This window comes from Falco punctatus (genome assembly GCF_963210335.1).
Source record: "Falco punctatus genome assembly, chromosome: 15".
Lineage (NCBI taxonomy): Eukaryota > Metazoa > Chordata > Aves > Falconiformes > Falconidae > Falco > Falco punctatus.
The window spans coordinates 20,790,275-20,806,492 of NC_137595.1; the positions used below are offsets into that span (position 1 = coordinate 20,790,275).

At 50.2% G+C, this 16,218-nt stretch overlaps 1 protein-coding gene across 1 annotated transcript; it reads right to left on the bottom strand.

Moving 5' to 3' along the window:
• Positions 1–2,941: 2,941 nt before the first annotated feature.
• FGF16 (fibroblast growth factor 16) lies at positions 2,942–15,318 on the bottom strand. The gene is given in 4 exon segments (XM_080365434.1): positions 2,942–3,973; positions 8,109–8,212; positions 14,780–15,062; positions 15,065–15,318. Coding segments are annotated over 4 exon segments (864 nt in total). The 5' UTR covers positions 15,296–15,318; the 3' UTR covers positions 2,942–3,727.
• Positions 15,319–16,218: the final 900 nt, after the last annotated feature.

Below are 16,218 nucleotides of genomic sequence, written 5' to 3' on the forward strand. Positions count from 1 at the left end.
GCTGGGTTGGCGCTGTGCTCTGCTTGGCACCATGTTGGCCTCACGCAGGGGGTCTCCCTCCGTTTCCACACCCCTCCACAGTGAGACTCGAGAAATTACCCAACCCTTTGCCACCGACCTCCTTCCTCCTGCTTTGCACAGCTGTTCCTGGGGTAAGGTTTCCCTTTCGGTGTGCCCACCCCTCTTGGATGGAAGGAGAGGGGTTGAAAGCAATGCCTTTTGTCCCGTTTGCTGTGGTGTTCTCAGACCCACGGCTTTTTGTGTGTAAAACAACGCTGGGGGTGAAGGGCACGGCAGGGTTTCTGTGGGACCGTGGCCACCCCTGCACCAGCTGCCATTGCCTTTCCTTTTTTCAGCAGGCCGTGGTAACTGAAGCACATGGCAACTCCATGAGCTGAGATCCCAAACGTATATTGACGTTTCCTTTTGCTGATGTAGGAGAGAGTCTCTCAGGTTGATGCACCGCCACCATGTTTTCCTCTAAAACTTTCCCAGCCAGAGCAGGGCAGCCCCCAGGGCCGCTGCCACGGATGCACCCAGCCCCGTACGCTGCCACGGGGTCCACCTGCCCAATCCTGCCAGAGCCTCCGCGCCCAAGGGGCGGTCGGTGTCCTCAGGTGGCTTTTGCCCAGCAGAGTGGCAGCTGGTGGGGCAGCGACTAGACGAGGTGACCGGCTGCTCTGCTGCAGGGACGGGATGGAGAGGCGGCTGCGTCCACCTGAGGACACCCGCTGTGCGGCACCGACTGCTCCCTCTGCCACTCAAAACGCAGCCAAAGTCTGCGGCTGTTAATTCTGCTGCTATTAAGCTCCCAGGTCAGTAAGATTCCTTGTATTTTTAAGGATTTTGTTGAACGAGAAGCAAACCCAGTAAATTTCTGCTGAAAGCAACCATTGGGGTGAGACTCAGCAATGCTGAATTCCCCCTTTAAAGAACGTCCCACATCGTAGATGACACCAACCTTCACCAAGGGGTTTTCAGTAAATTCTTTGTGAATCTTGTTGTTTTCAAGTATCAGGTTTTTGAACTCAGATCCTGGGAAGGTGTTTTACATCATCCCTCACACCTGTGCATCCCTCTGCAGCAGGAGGCTCTGCTGAGGCAGCTCTTCAATTCGGGTAGCGGATAAATGAGACCATTGTGTTGCCCCCATGGGCCAAATCAGCTCCCTTCTGAGTTGGTGAAAAATGTACTCGGCATTGCTGAGATCGGGTTTTGACCTTCATTTTGAAGAAGAGGAGCAAGATGTTAACCACTGGATTTATCTTCAAGTGCAATGGAAAGCCCTGGCTAGAGGGAGGCAGGATCATCCTGGGGGCAGAGCGAAGCTCGAGGTCTGAGGGATTTCCCTTCGCACAGGGGAAGGTCAAAAGTACACTTTAGGACACTTCATGAGTGATCGTGCTCCCGACATGGTGGCTGAGGATGAGATGTTTCAGCAGTGACTCAGAGGAAGAAGGTAAATAAACAGTTTTATTTCAAACACAGGATTAAATTCCATCATGTCTGGATCGCTCAAGGTAAAGCTCCTGTAATCTCCCCGTTGCGATCCGCAGCCTGTCAGCTGGTGGCTGCTGGACCCACTGCGCCCGGCACGGAGCGGCTGGGGCACCGAAGGGATGCGGCAGGGACGTGGAAGGTGGCAGAGAGGGCAAGAGATAGCCAGGAGCAGAGCTGGGCACCAGGGCTGCTGCTCCGTTAGCAGCACAGCTCGTGAAGAAGTTGGTGAGGATCATCCCCAGGTCAGTGAAATCATCCTGGGAATTCATGGACTGAAGCTGGAGAAGCTGAGATTTTACCTCCACTGCTTTGCAAGGAGGAGGCCGAGAAACAACACTGTGAAAAATGCCGTTTTTTCTTTCAACTCAAAGCCACTACATCTGTATCTGTATGTATTTTTGCATGCTCTGGAGAACCATGTTTCACACCAACCTCTCCTGTGCTGCAAAGTGCCTCTAGCAACTACATGCTCCTGCTCCCATCATGTGCGAAAAACCCTCTGCTGATCACAGGGGACAAGAAATAACCTGGGATCATTCCTGGAAGCTTCCCCTGCAGTTCTGACACCCCGGGCAGGCAGTGAGGGCAGATGTGCAGCACAAGCGTCACCGCAGGCGTGTTGGCGTGAGCTGCAGAGCAAAACCTCCAGCACAAGCAGCCCCAGCTCCCCGGCACAGCGCTGGCAGCAGGTGGACATGCGGGGCTGGCTCGGGGCTGCCGAAACGCTGGTGGGTTTTCATCCACAGTAATTGCTTGAAAATGAGGTGGGTTTAAAATTGCTTTTGCTCCACTTTTTCTTCACTGATTTTTCCATCATGCTTCAGGTAAGTCTTGTGTGAGGTGTGGCAGTTTCATTGCAGGAACAACAGGGCCATCCAAACACTCAGCAGATGCTCCAAATGTTTCTCCGCTTGATTTTTGACCAGACAGTTAATCCACAGTGGCTGCATCACGTGCCGAAGCATCTCAGCTCCCAACGACCCAGCTCCCAACAAGAGCTGCACCGGTGCTTCCCGGGCTGGTGGGGCCACAGAGGCGAGGGGAGCCCGAGGACGCCGGCGCTGCCTGCCCGGTTCCTCCCTTCGCAGCGACGGTGACGCTCACACAGGGCGATCCCATCCGATGGCTACAAAAGCTGAGCTGTGCTGGGTGCTGGTGTGGCCCCAGGACCTATTTTGTCCACAGCAGACTAAAGGAGAAGCTGGATTTGCGCTTCCTGGAAATGACGGTTCATTAGACACCCAACCAGTCATCTCAGTAGGGTCACGCTTCCAAGGTCCGTGCCAGGTATAATTTGTTGCCATCCTTGTACAAGAGTTTGAGGCTTAGGTAATTCAGCTTTACCATACAAAGACTTTTTAGAGGTCTTAATATTTATACTGATGGGGAAATACTGGGTTAATTGTTAAGAGTGCCAAAAAAAAAGGGCTAGCAAGAAATCTACAATATAAAGACAATTTTATTGCCGATAAGCTCTTAAAACTCATTTTTTTTCCTGTTTCAGTAGGACCTTATTCTTCCTGATGAAAATCCGGTCATAGCATCTCTCATTAAAAATAAAATTATTTTGAAATAAATAAATATATAAAATAAATATCATATACATTTTATAAATAGTTTTGTCCTTATGCACAGTATCCATGCTTACATCTGAATAATGTTCCTCGTCCCATTCCCACCCCAACAGCAGGAAAAACCCCACGCATCAGGACCAGTCCACGTAGCATCATCCATGTAGCAAACTCCCAGGCTGCTGAAGCAGGGTACCATTCCAAAGGCTTTTTCTTAGCCAGTAACCATCCCGAGCTCAGCAGCAGCATCTGCAGCGGTTCTGTGGTCTTTTGTTTTCTTTCCTTCTCTTCACTTTTAGATTAATTTCCCCCTCCCCTCCCCCCCCTCCCCGGTGATCAGGTTTGCTCGCCTGCTTGTTCCTTAAGCAACCATAACATCGAACATTCAGCCTCTCTTGTAGCAACCAGGTAAGGAAAGTGATTGAAAACGAAAGATTATATGTAAGGTTCCCTCCCTTCCCCTACCCCCACCCCATAAATAACCCAGGTTCGATATATGCTTGAAACAAGGAGGAACAGCAGTGTCTGAATTCAATGTAAGTGCTTTCCTATGTCATCTACGCTTACAGGAATGATGGAATGACTATTAATATAGTGCTCTGGGAAAAAGCTTGGGAGCCCAAGTATGTACACTGACGGGGCAGCTGCAGGAAACATCACCTGTAGTGGAAGAGGTCTCTGTACATCGCAGGTATTTTGGCAGGGTCCACAGGCCGGGGTAAAAAATGAGTGAATTTCTGATGTCTCTTAGTCCTGTACCCTTCGCGGGGGGAGCCGTCCTTGTTGAGAGCCACGTAGTAATGCCTCTCCGAGTCGGGATGCTTGTAGAGGGTCGAGGCGTATGTGTTGTACCAGTTCTCTTCAAACTGTTCTCGGAAAACACACTCCCGCGTGAGCTTCTTCTGCATGGGGCAGGCGTGGGAGGGGAAGGAAAAGACATTTGTGTCAAAAATGAAAACAATAATAATCTTTTCATCTTTCCTTCAATTTATTTTCCTATCGTTTTCCCAGCTACTTTCTCCTGGCTCCCCTGAGGACTGCGCTGCCGGCGATGTTTCCCCTGGGTGAGAGCTGGAAATGGGCACAAGCCAAACAAGCCGGGACCCAAAGACCTCTGCAGCTGGAGGAGGAGGGAGACAAAAGGAGCAGGAGCAGGTGGGTGTGCATTTTGCAAAGGTGCTCCATAAAAAAACAAAACAGGGTCGTAGCAGAACTCCAAACCTGAGAGCCAGGTCTCTGTGACCAGGGAGCCAGTTTTGAGCTTGCTGGGGTGGCCGTGCTGCCTGGCAGGGCCGTGTCCTCTGCAGGGGCTGCCCACCACGACCGTGTCCCCCGGCACTGCACACACCCCAAAAACGCTCTCCTGGGTAAGAGGCCACCCCGGGAGAAGCGGGCAGCGCATCTGAAGGGTTTGAACAGGAGCAAGCACCGCTTTGAAAGTTGAAGGTGCGCAACAGTACACACTGCAATGGGAATGAAAGCATTCCTCAAGCCTTTCATCTTCTGAAGCGCCAGAGAGCTGTGATGTGAGGCCATAACAAGACCCGGGGAGGTCTGGATGGGGATGTCTAACCCCGGGGAAGATTTACAGCGGCGATAGGTGATGTGGCGAGTGTGCGCCAGCCCACGGCCAGTGCATCCTGCGCCGGGCCGGGGAGATGGATGGCACCGGTGTCACCTGGCCACAACCAGCCTTTCCCTCCAGCCCTTACAGCCAGCGCCTGATGATGGCTTTTCAGTTCACGTCCATCGCCCCTTCCCTGTCCTCCCACCTGCCCCGTGCCAGCTGCAGGGACATGCCCAGCCACAGCGAGGAGCAGGGCTGTCCCCCCACCCCACGGGGACATGGGTGGCTTTGCCAGAGCCGCCGTGCTGTGTCACAGAGGGACCCACCATCCCGCCCCATCCCAGGGGGACGTGGGAGTGCTTTCAGGTGAAAGGCAGTCTGCAAACGTAGGATGCTATACTATTACAAACACCGTACCTACACTGTAAACTACTCAGGTAGGGAATGTGTCTTATCTGCGGCACACAGAGTGGGAAGTAAATGTTATTGCCTGCAGTAGATGTTTTGTAATATGACCCAGGAGCTCACCTGTGCTCAGAACCTGTTTTGAATATTTTGCTGCTAATTAAATCAACCCTGAGGTGTGTTGTGAGCCCTCCAAAAGCCTACGCCACAGCCCTTGCCATCTGAGGCCTAGGGAACCGGGGGTTTGTCTTCCCAGATCCATCAATAAACACAGACTCCGTTTTCTTTCCCCTCCCCTAGGATGCCATCCGCTCTGAATACGTTAGAAACTGCTGACTGGCTGAACTCGTGCGCTGCTGCTTTGCCCCAGTTTACCCGCTCTTCACTGCGCTGTTTGGAGGTACAGTGTCTGTGGAAAACCTTTGGTGAGTTTGGGGTGACTGCAAGGTGCGCTTGATTTCTTTCCAAGCCCCGGGATGTCTCCACTGAGCCTGATGCCGTATAGGCAGCGTGCAAGGTGCTGCCTGCGACTTTTGCTGCCCTAAGTATTAGTTGCGTTTACTGAAATCAGTGGAAAACTTCACAGAAACGTTGGCACAAGGTTAACAGGGGCAGGCAGAAAAGCTGTCTGTCCTGAGGGGACTCCACGTGTCGCCATGGGGATGGCTGGCTTGGGCTATACGCAGATATAACACACAGTCCAGGCAAAACTGGTACAGAGGGAAATAATAAACTTGCCGAAAATTTAAAAATACCGCTGCACTGTAATCTCCTAAAATACCATTGTAATGCTAATGCTGTTGTTAGGCACTGTTTTATGGACCTTTAATTAAGAATACTGTAGTGGCTTTCAATTTTGAAAAGCCATCATTTTAAAATCATCAGATTTTAAACCTCCAGGGTTATTTGGGGACCTGGCTCGTGACTTCTGCACAGTTTGGATCAGCAGTCTGACAGTGTCCCATCAGCGTATCGTCTGGTGAACAAGACACAATGACAGAGAGGAAACTCTCTAGATTATGTCTTCAGGCCAATTCTGTTTCCAGATGAAGTGTTGTAAAATGTTAGCCTATTTTTGTTGCTGTATCATAACGGGAACACAGGCCCTAGAATTTAATTAACCCATCATGAAACTGTTGATTCATAATCAGAGCTGCAGGGTTTGAAAGCACAGAAGGGAATGTGCAGGCTTCTGTCCTCCTTTCCAGCAGGCACAAGGAAAAGCTGTCACTCCAGGAGCTGCTGAGCAGCACCAGGGTTTGACAGAGGAGATGCTGCTGCACAGGCGGAGGCTCCAGCCCTGCCTTCTGAAGTGTGCTTTAAGGTTTTTTGTGTTTTATGGAATCCTGGTGATTTTACTTTTTATATACCTTGCACATTTGTAATTTAACTGCTGTCTCCATAGTAGATGTTATTACAGAAATGAAGTGGAAAAAGAGCAGATCTCGCTGCATGCTGCTGTTTGATTATCTCATATAAACATGAGTAACTGCATCTTAAATAGTGAAAGGGTCTGTGGCAGTCTCAGATGGGAATGGGAGGAAAAAAAGATGGAAACTCGTGGTTTACTGTTACTGTTTGCTAAGCAAAGGTTTTCTGAAGGCTTCTGGATACGCAGAGTACACAAGTTTAAACCTCTACACAATAAGATTGATCTGATTTGGTTAGAGGGAGTATGTGCCTTCCACTTTGGTTTAAAACTGCTTTATTTTATTGCATTTTAAATTTACTGTGATCCATCCTTAAAAATGAGGATCCTCACGTAGGGTAGTGCTGTGATCTAGAAAGAGGCATTAAAAAAACCACAACAAAACCCACACGTGATGGGCTGAATTAAAGGCAACAGGGCATCTGAAGAAAAAGCACCAGTGACATGCAGCAGCTACAGAAAAGGAAACTTAAACATGGCTATCTAAAATGCAATTAATTTTTCCAAATAGAAGTGATTCTTCTAGCTAACTAGAAATAACTGTTTTGTAAGGAGTTGAATTAAATAATTAGGGATTGAGTTAAATTAACCTGTGGGAAGCACCTCTGCCGAGTTGTTAAGACCTGACATTTTGACTGCAAGTCTTAACACTTAATAAAATAAGAAAGATGCAGAGGAGAGCTCAGCTCTGTTTGGGTTGATGGAGACTTTTCCAGTGATGCCAAGGCTCCTCAGAGCACCCCTTCCCCGCAGTCCCAGCTGAGCTTTGCAGAAGCGGTTGCTATGCGTGCAGGTGTTTCATCCAGCAAAACCCTGATGTACGCTCTCATTTTGGGGCTGGCTCATCAGAGCACCTGCCCATGTTCAAAGTGGTTTACAGGGTGCTCAGGTTCAGTAACGCTGGGCAGAAAAGCAGCGAGGTGGACCTGAGCTGCTCCTTGGCTGCGGCAGTGCAACCTGCACAGGGTAAGGCAGAATCTGCTATGGGTGATGTCAGGAAGAGTTTATGGGTTTTCAGGAGTTTGTGTGGAGTGAAAAACTCACAAGGAGTTTACATTTGTTTTTGGCAAAAGATGGAAAAGTTTAGTCCGAAAAGGGCACTTCTAGAAAATTATGAGCAGCTCCCCTAAACTCCTAAAAGGAGTTGTAGAGAATGTTATAATAAAATAACACTCAGACCACAACTTCAGCTTCAGTTAAAGAGCTGTAATAGAAATATAACATCTGCAGGTAGGTGCAGATCCTGACCACGCAGAGAGTACAACTGATGTGTATTACTCAGGCAGTGAAAACATACAAGCAGCCCCCAGGTTTATGCTAAATTCTCCCACGCAGCCTCACGGTTTCTGAAAAGTAAAACCTCGCGGAGCCCCTGCAGCTCCCCAGGCACTGCCCCAGGGGCTGGGCATCACCGTGGGATCTTGCCACATGAGCGAATCTTCCCTCCACAACCCTATTTCAAATATACCATTGGTGTTAGAACAACAGTGGCATCACGGGTAGGCTGGGGGCACGTGGAACCCAGGGGCTTCCGAGGCCTGTGACAGACACAGCTTGTGGCACCGATGAGGCCCCGCAGCCTGTACGGCTGTGTATGTTACACGGTGTTGCAACCAGCACAAAACCTTCAACTTACCGACCCATACAGCTCGCCTCTCTCATTCATGCCGAGGTAGAGTCCTGAGTCCACCCCACGGATGCTCACCAGCCCCACTGCCAGGCTAATAAACTCCAAAATCCCTGAAAGAGAAAAGAAGTCCAAATTATACAGAGAATAAAATCAACACCAGGCTCCCGTGTCAAATGCCTAACAGCCTTTCCCAACCTTTGCAGAGCTTCCTACAGACCCCATTTTCCTCATTTGTAATGACACAGTTCTTGAATCTGTAGACCCACATGCGTGCAATCTTCCAGGTTCCACTCTAGGCTTCTCCCCTGCACTGCAAATTTGACATGCCCAAGAGGAATTACCTTTGCTAATGAGAAAAGGTTTGTTAGGTTTTCTTCTTTTCGTTTTGGTTTTGTTTTGGTTTTTTTTTTTCCCTAGTTATTACCAAGAAGACAGATGTAGAAACTTGTGCCTAGCCCACTAGAAATTTCAAAACGCTGCTACCATGCTGGGTTTTACTCTTCACCAAAAGGAGAATGATTTTTGTCACCATGGGGCTTCTGGTTTGAGGTGATAGTCCCACATGTTTTAAAGTGATCAGTTCAATAATATATTATTGAAAAATACATTATTGAGTAATATATTATTCAAAAATAAGTAAAAAGCTCTAGAAGAGACGTCTGTGAGGGCCATCTTCACCCTGGCACTCCAGTGGGGTACTTGCCACCCCCATATGTATATACAAGCTGCAGGGATAAAATCCACCTTCAAATACATGCAGGTAGAAATGCATCCTCCTCTGCAGCCTTCGGAGCCAGGGAGCTGCTGGTGTTTCCTCCAGAAGGAGCTCCTTCCTTACTGCCAGAAACCCCCTCCTGCCCCTTGTGTCCGGCTGCCTGCCCCAGCCTCGTGCCAGCCCCTTCCCGGCCCAGCAGTACCTGCCCTAGCCATCTCCAGCCCTGCGAGAGCAACCATTGTACCCGTGGGCTTCAGCCTACAACGATGGTGTCAGATGCTTTAAGTAATGAGGGGCAGCCTCACTTCCTCTGGCAAAGAAATGAGCGGGGTCTGCTGTGCTGCCTGCCGCAACTCCGCTGCCGGTAAAGGGGGATGGCAGCTGTTCTGGTGGAGAAAAGACTTGTAACAGGAGAACCCGCGGTGAAACGCTTAAAAACAAACAGCCCCCAAGTAGGTGCATTTTTAACTGGTCTGAACAAAGCCAACGTCACAAGTGATGGAGACCTTCAAACTTCACAGGAAAACCTCCTGAAGGTGTTAGTGGGACCGTGTTAGACTGTAGATATCACACGCTCCCTAGCTAGAGGTCATGGGCAGTCTTTGCCTGTGTTCGGTGCTGAATTAATTAACTGGGAGGTAGCAGCAGAGGAAGGATGGTTTTCACCATCCCATCTAGTGACTGGGCAAGATGTCTCCATTGACAGGCAGACCAAGTTGCTCTAACCTTTAGCGTGGCTCCAGGTCTCTTAATATAGCTCCCCAAACGTCCAGTCCTGAGCAATTGCCGCTCTGATCAAGTTACCTCCCAGAGCTCCTCTTAAAAGTATGCCTCGAGTCTAAAATCCCCGCGTGACGAGCGGCCACCTGAGCCAGCTGACTTCAGCGGCAGTCGCAGCTCCCCATCACCCCTCAGCTTGGGGCATGTATCGTCTTCTCGGCCAGGCACGGGTGCGATCTCAGACGATAACTGCATCACCACCTAAATATAGGACAGACCAGACGGCGATGGACACCTCTGGCCCCCTCCGCTCAACGCAGACTCATCACTCAGATGCAGGCAGCTACACTGGGTGCAAGAATTAGTCTTCCTGCCTTATATCAGACTTTCTGTCCCCTTTTTCCCTGCCTACTCTGGGGCTTGTGCATCGAATCCAGCCCTCCCTGCAGCGAGCAGGTGCTAGGGTGGAGTGAGATGAAATATGGGTTTGGCAGCAGCAATTCCTCAAAACAAACAGGGAAGCAAATGACAGAAAACATGCTTTATGGACCAGTGCAGACATTTTCCAGGCTGAAATATGCCCAGCTACACTCCCCGCCTGGGGACACATACTGTCTTCTGAAATGCCAGGAGCAAGCAGGGAAGGCAGCCTTCCCAAGCCAGGCAGGCAAACCAGGACCCTGGCTCTGCTCGCTCCCTGGTAGTTATCGTGGTTTCCTATATGAAAAGAAGAACGAACAGGGAGGGAAGAGGTGCAGGATGAGGGGTGGTCTTCTGCCTCTGCTACCCACCGGTTCTGACACGTGGAGGGAGTTACTGAACTGCTGTGTGCTTCCGTTTCCGCATCTGCGGGACAGGAACGATGACAGCCAATGTTTGAAAAGGAGAGAGTGAAGGACGAGTGTCAACAACTAGAGAGAGTGTAAACAGTAATAGGGGGGAAAAGAGTACAGGGATACCCAGAAACGGAGTCATCTTTCCCAGACTGGAGACAAGTGGATGTTCAAGCAAAAAATATCTGACAGCTGGAGAGCAGTAGATGGACCTTCCTGTAGGTACAAACACAGTCCGCAGCAACGGAGATTTTTTTAAAAATTTGTCTTTTGTCACCCCTGGGAAGCAGAAAACCACTGCTCGTCCCACTTCAAAACCAAGGGATATCTGAGGCAGGGAAACCAAGAGCTTTTCTTGAGTATGCCCACAAGCATGCTCTGTACGTGGCACGTGAACCCAGGTCTCCAAACCTGGAGCAACCCAGGAACAGCATTAGCCTCTTCCCTCTCTGAGTGGGTGGGTGAGACACCCCTCAGCTGGTGCAGATTGGGGAAATGCTTGCTGGTTTTGCAAATTAAATTTCTTCAAGGTGTGCCTACAACAGTCCCTTCTGACAGTGTCCCTTGCAATGTTCCCTTTTTCTGATCCTTGAGTGGCACTTAGAGCTGTGCACGGAAGACGACTATGTTGAAACAGCATTAAGAACGTAACTCAAACCCACAAAAGTCAGGAGACAGAGTGAAGGCTGAAAAAATGTGGGCGGATATCCATCCTGTCCTTAACTCACTCCAATTGCTAGACAAAATTGCAGCTTCGTACATGTGATCTCCAGCAGCACAGGGAGTGGCCACTGGGGCCAGCTCAAGAATTTTCTTTCCAATTGTAGCGGTGTGTTTTTGTGGTAGAACATGCTTCTTTTCTTTTCTTTTTTCTTTTCTTTTTGTTTTTCTTTTCTTTTTTTCTTTTCTTTTCTTTCCTTTCCTTTTTCTCCCCCACACCCCCCCACCCCCCACACCCCAGACTTGCCTTTTTGTTTTTTCTCGCTTTGACTTTTCATTCTCTTTGCTCCTTAAGCCTTTCTAGATAATATTTGGAGAGGTTTGATTAAGACTCTGCCTGGATTCATTTACCACCAAAGCACTGAATAATCTCCCCAGCTTTGCCATGGCTGGACCCGCACGCTCTCGCCTTACTATAAACCATCCCTCAAAGAACAATTCAGCTCCTTGCACCTGTCTCTTCTTACATGACTACATTCAGGAGCAGGGCACAGAAACATCAGATGTTGTATTAATGGCTACAAATCTAAAGCTTCGGCTAAAAACCTCAACAACTGTTCAGCAACAGGTGCACTACAGTCAAAACCCACAGCAAAACTTTTTCTGAGGTTTCACCAGCTTCTTAGCAGACTGTGTTACAGATCCATTAGCAGATTCGTACCTGAGAAGAGCTTCATTTGCTGCCTTTATTAGTCTGCAGTACAAACTCAAGGCCTTTTTCTCTGCTCTACTGCAGTTAAGTGACACCAGTGGTGCTACTCTTGTTCAATGCTGCTGTAAAACAGACACGAGGCAGAAAAGGAGCAGTTCCTCCTGGCAGGGATTCTCGTGGTAGATTCGTCTGGGTTTCATTCTGAGAAGGATTCTCACAGGGGCACTATTGTCAGTCCACCCCCCGCCCCAGACTTTGACCGTCCTTTATTTCTTTGCATGGCAAGGTTCTCAGCGGATGCAGTGAGAACAGATACAGTCTTCAAAACACTTAGATATTCTTTCTGGGATAACTTAGGCAGAACTGCAGTTTCAGAGAGTGAATTTGGGCACTTCTCTGTTGTGAGAATGAGCTTTCTTCCAACGATCCCAGAGGGCTTCACCAAATTTTGCACTAAGCCTCCTTCCAGAAAAAATAAGCTGTGCCCCATTGTTCTTACATGAATCTGTATTTTTACAAGTATAAAATAACGCGTTCCAGAAGACAGGTGGGATTTAGGAACGCTCCAGTCCTCAACAGATGAGAGGGAATAGTTAATTGTGATTGCACAGGCAGTATGGGTAGATGCTGCTGTTATGTCCCCTGTGTCCTATGGTCACATCCACTGAATGCTGTGGTACAAAAGAATCCCTCCCTTTAACCCTTGCCGTTTGGACCTCGGTACTGTGTTCTGCATCAGTGGGCTCTTTGGCTCTTTATCATCCTCTCAGGAGGACTTGAATGTCTTCAACATCTGGTAGTCTTTGGGATGGCTGTGCATGGGAGGGTGCAGATACTGTCCATCTTTCCCTGAACCCCTTCTAGTATTAAGAAATACAGATGCAAAGTTTGGTTCTACCCTACATCCCATCTGCAGCTGGATGCGTGACCCTGCTGCGGTGTCACAGCCATCCATGGAGCACATTAATTACCTGTTCATGGTATCAGGGAGCACCTTCCAGCCATGTGGGCTTGATCCCCCAAACCACCATACTGGATTTCTAAGTATTTCCCCAGATGCCACTAGATTTAAGGCAGCTTTAAACCGCTAGCCTGAAACTCTTGCCGAGCTCTGTATCCCTTGCCACAGTTTTGAAGTCCCCCAGAATCGCTCAGGCTGCCTATTTCTGTAATAAGTTACTTCTTCCTGACTGCTGCATGCAAAATTTAGGAATGCATTGATACATGACATCCTAATACGAACCATACCAGTAACACTGGAATTTAAATATTCATGGCTACTGAATGCAGATGGTGAATACTGTGTGCCAATATGTTATTGCTTTGAGTCTCTGCTGAAGCCAGGTTTAGTCCAACTTTATCTGAACACAAGGATTCCAGTCTAATCCTTTGGGGCTTTGTCTTGCAATTACAACAAATAACTATTTATTTTACACTGCCTCTGGGAAAACCCTGAAGCAGAAAACTGTAATATTTTATATCTGAAGTCTGGTCTAGTTTACGTAGTTGGATGCTGACTGCTAAAACACTTAGGGAATGCCAGTGCTTGGATTTATTGAATGCACTGTGCGACTTAAGCTTAAACGTGCAAAATTCATGAAAAATTGTAGCCCCTTTAACGCCTTTTTCCAAAGTTTGTGGAAATACACTTATTTTACTCAATCTTTATAAAAATGGAAATAAGACAAATGCTGCCATTTGAAACTGGCTGTTTACTTGCATAAAGATAAGTAAAAAGAACCGATAGAAATACTACGTGGCAGATTGAACTAAAACCAAACAGATGCAAGGGGTTTGCTTTCAGTTTCTTTTAATGTGGAAACCCATCACATATTGCAGCATGAAAGGTTAAGAGATGCGTGTCTTTTGGGAGGTAATTAACGAACGTGTGCCCCACAAGCCTATTAGTACCTGGCTCTGACCTGTGGGTTATGACTTTCTTGTTGATTTAGGCAGGGACATGCTATGCACACACCTGGTGTTTATGGAAAGCGCTGCACTGAGATAAGCTTCTCCAATTGTTCTAAAAACCTGCCTTACACTACCAACGCCAGCAGCAGTGGTGGCGTTCCTTACGTATCAGAAAGGACTGGTTGCAAACAAGGAAAAAAAAAAAAAAAAAAAAAAAAGAGCGAATTCCTGTCACTGAGGAGTTAAATCATTTGAAAACTGTAAAGAAAGTCTTGCGAGCACTTCTTGCAACCTGTTGACAACATAGCTGAGATCACTGGCATGGGACTTGTTGATAGCTTACACAGACACCTGCACTAGATGCTGAAGTAGCGGGAATTTTTCTTAGCTGTGCTCAAACTTACTGTACTTCTTCGCCTGTGGCTTGGGATGCATTTTTTGAAGATTACATATAGTCTCATTAGAGATCCCTGCTCTTGTGTGACTCTGATACAGGCGTTGCAGTCTTCCAGCTGTATACCGGGCATCAAGGTAAAATCCACGGTGCTCTGCCTATTGTTCTTCTCCTTTCTTTCGGAGGTCCCCGAAGTAGTTTTCCCTTCAGCTTCCCCTTTCCTTTCCAACAACCTCCCCAACCCGAGCTGCTGACACCCATCCAGCCAACCGATCCCTGCCCGCTTTGGGGAAGACACTCTTCTAATGAAATTCAGGCAAGTAAAAGAAATCAGCTCACAAATATCTGTGAAGGCTAAAAGAAAAGGAAGGGAGAAAAAAACCCCAACAAACCAACCAAAAAACCAAAAAGCTGGGAATTTCTTTTTCCAGCTGCTCTCTCTTTTGCTTCCCTCACCGCTAACTTCAGAGGCACAGCAAGAGCTGCCATGTGTATCCCCCTTTTTTCTATTTTTTTTCTTCCCCCGTCTTGCTAAGGCACGTTTTTGTGCACCTGCAAAGGGCTGAGCGCCGAGAGAGTAGGAAATTGGAAATAAAAACTCCCGCATTGCTACGGAGTGAGCACATTTGTTTAGGAGTCTAATTATATCCGTCCCGGGATGATTTATATTAGCGGGGTAATTAGTTCTGTACGCGGGGCACCTGCTGCCGGCCCCCCCCGCCGCCCCCTTACCGAAGCGGCTGTGGTCCTGCCGGGTGCCCTGCACCGTGCCGTTGGGGAAGATCTCCAGGTGGAAGCCGGTGCGGCAGTAGAGCTGCCGCCGCCGCAGGATGCCCTTGAGGTGAGCGAAGTCGGTGGGGGAGCCCCGCTGCAGCCGCCCCTCGATCTGCCCCAGGCGCTCGTTGAGGAAGCCGGGGGAATCGGCGAGGGGCAGCCCGGCGCCCAGCGCGGGGGGAAAGCCGTGCAGGTCGGGGTCCAGCGCGCCCAGGAAGCCGCCCACCTCGGCCATGGGGCCGGGGGCCGCCGGCGGGCGGGCGGGGGGCGCGGCGCGGCGCGGAGCGGCCCCTCAGAGCGCGGGCTGCGGCCGCCCGGCCCCGCGCTGCCGGCCCCGGCGCGGCCCCGCGCTGCCCGCGCCTCCCATAGCTGGATGTGTCCCGCGCTCGGATGCAAACTGCACTTTATATACGTACACACTCCCCTTACATTGACATATTGGATATTTAAATGTAAGCCACACCTCACTGGCATCCCCTTTGGCTATTGCTTTTCTTCTCCCCCCCCCCCCCCCCTTCTTCTCTGATCCATTTGGCTCTTTTTATTATTTTTTTTTTGAAAGGAAAAAAAAAAAGGCAGCTTCACTCCCTCTTTTATTATAAAAAAAAAAAAAATGGCAGGAAAAAGCTACACATCGCAGTGAGGCATAACAGCTCTTGGCAGGGCCCCGCGAAGCCGCCGATGAAATCATGGAGCCCCCGCACGCAGCCGGGGATGCGGCGCAGCGCGGCCGGCCGTTGCCGCTCCCGCCCCGGCTCCGCCGGCAGCCTCCGGCCCCCTCCCGGCCCTCCGCGGCGGTCCCCCCGCAGCCGCGTCCCGCACAGCCGGCCCGGAGGCGGCGGGTCGGCCCGGCTCGGCCAGGGCCGGCGGGTCTTGTCAGGGCCCCCCACACCCCCCCAAACCGGGACACGGTGGAAAAAATAACACGTGAGGAGAGGGCTCGAGACGCGTTTTTCAGATTAATGTGTAAAAACTGAAAGCGATCTTTTTGAAAAGCGATCCCGCGGGCTTTACGGCCGGGTTTACAGGCGGCGGGAGGTGAGGGGAGGGCGAGCTGCGCTGCCCGGCCCCGCCGCAGGCTCCCTCCCCACCTTCCCCATGTTGGAAACAGGTGTTTCCGCGTTCTTCCCGGCCCGCCGACACCGTATCTGTAACGGCAGCTGCCGGCCGCGCTGCAGCCAGACGGAGCCGGGCCCGGGGAGACGGGCGGGGGGGGCGCAGACACAGACACCGGCGGGCCCGGGAGGGAGGGAAGGGCCCGCGCCGCCGCCCCGGTGCCCCGACCGCCCCCTCGGCGGCCGCCCTGCCCGCTAGGCGGCGCTGCTGCTCGCGCCACTGCAGCCGCGCCTGCCCCGCCGGCCTGGGGCGCTGGGGGGGCCGCTGCTTCTGCCGCCGGC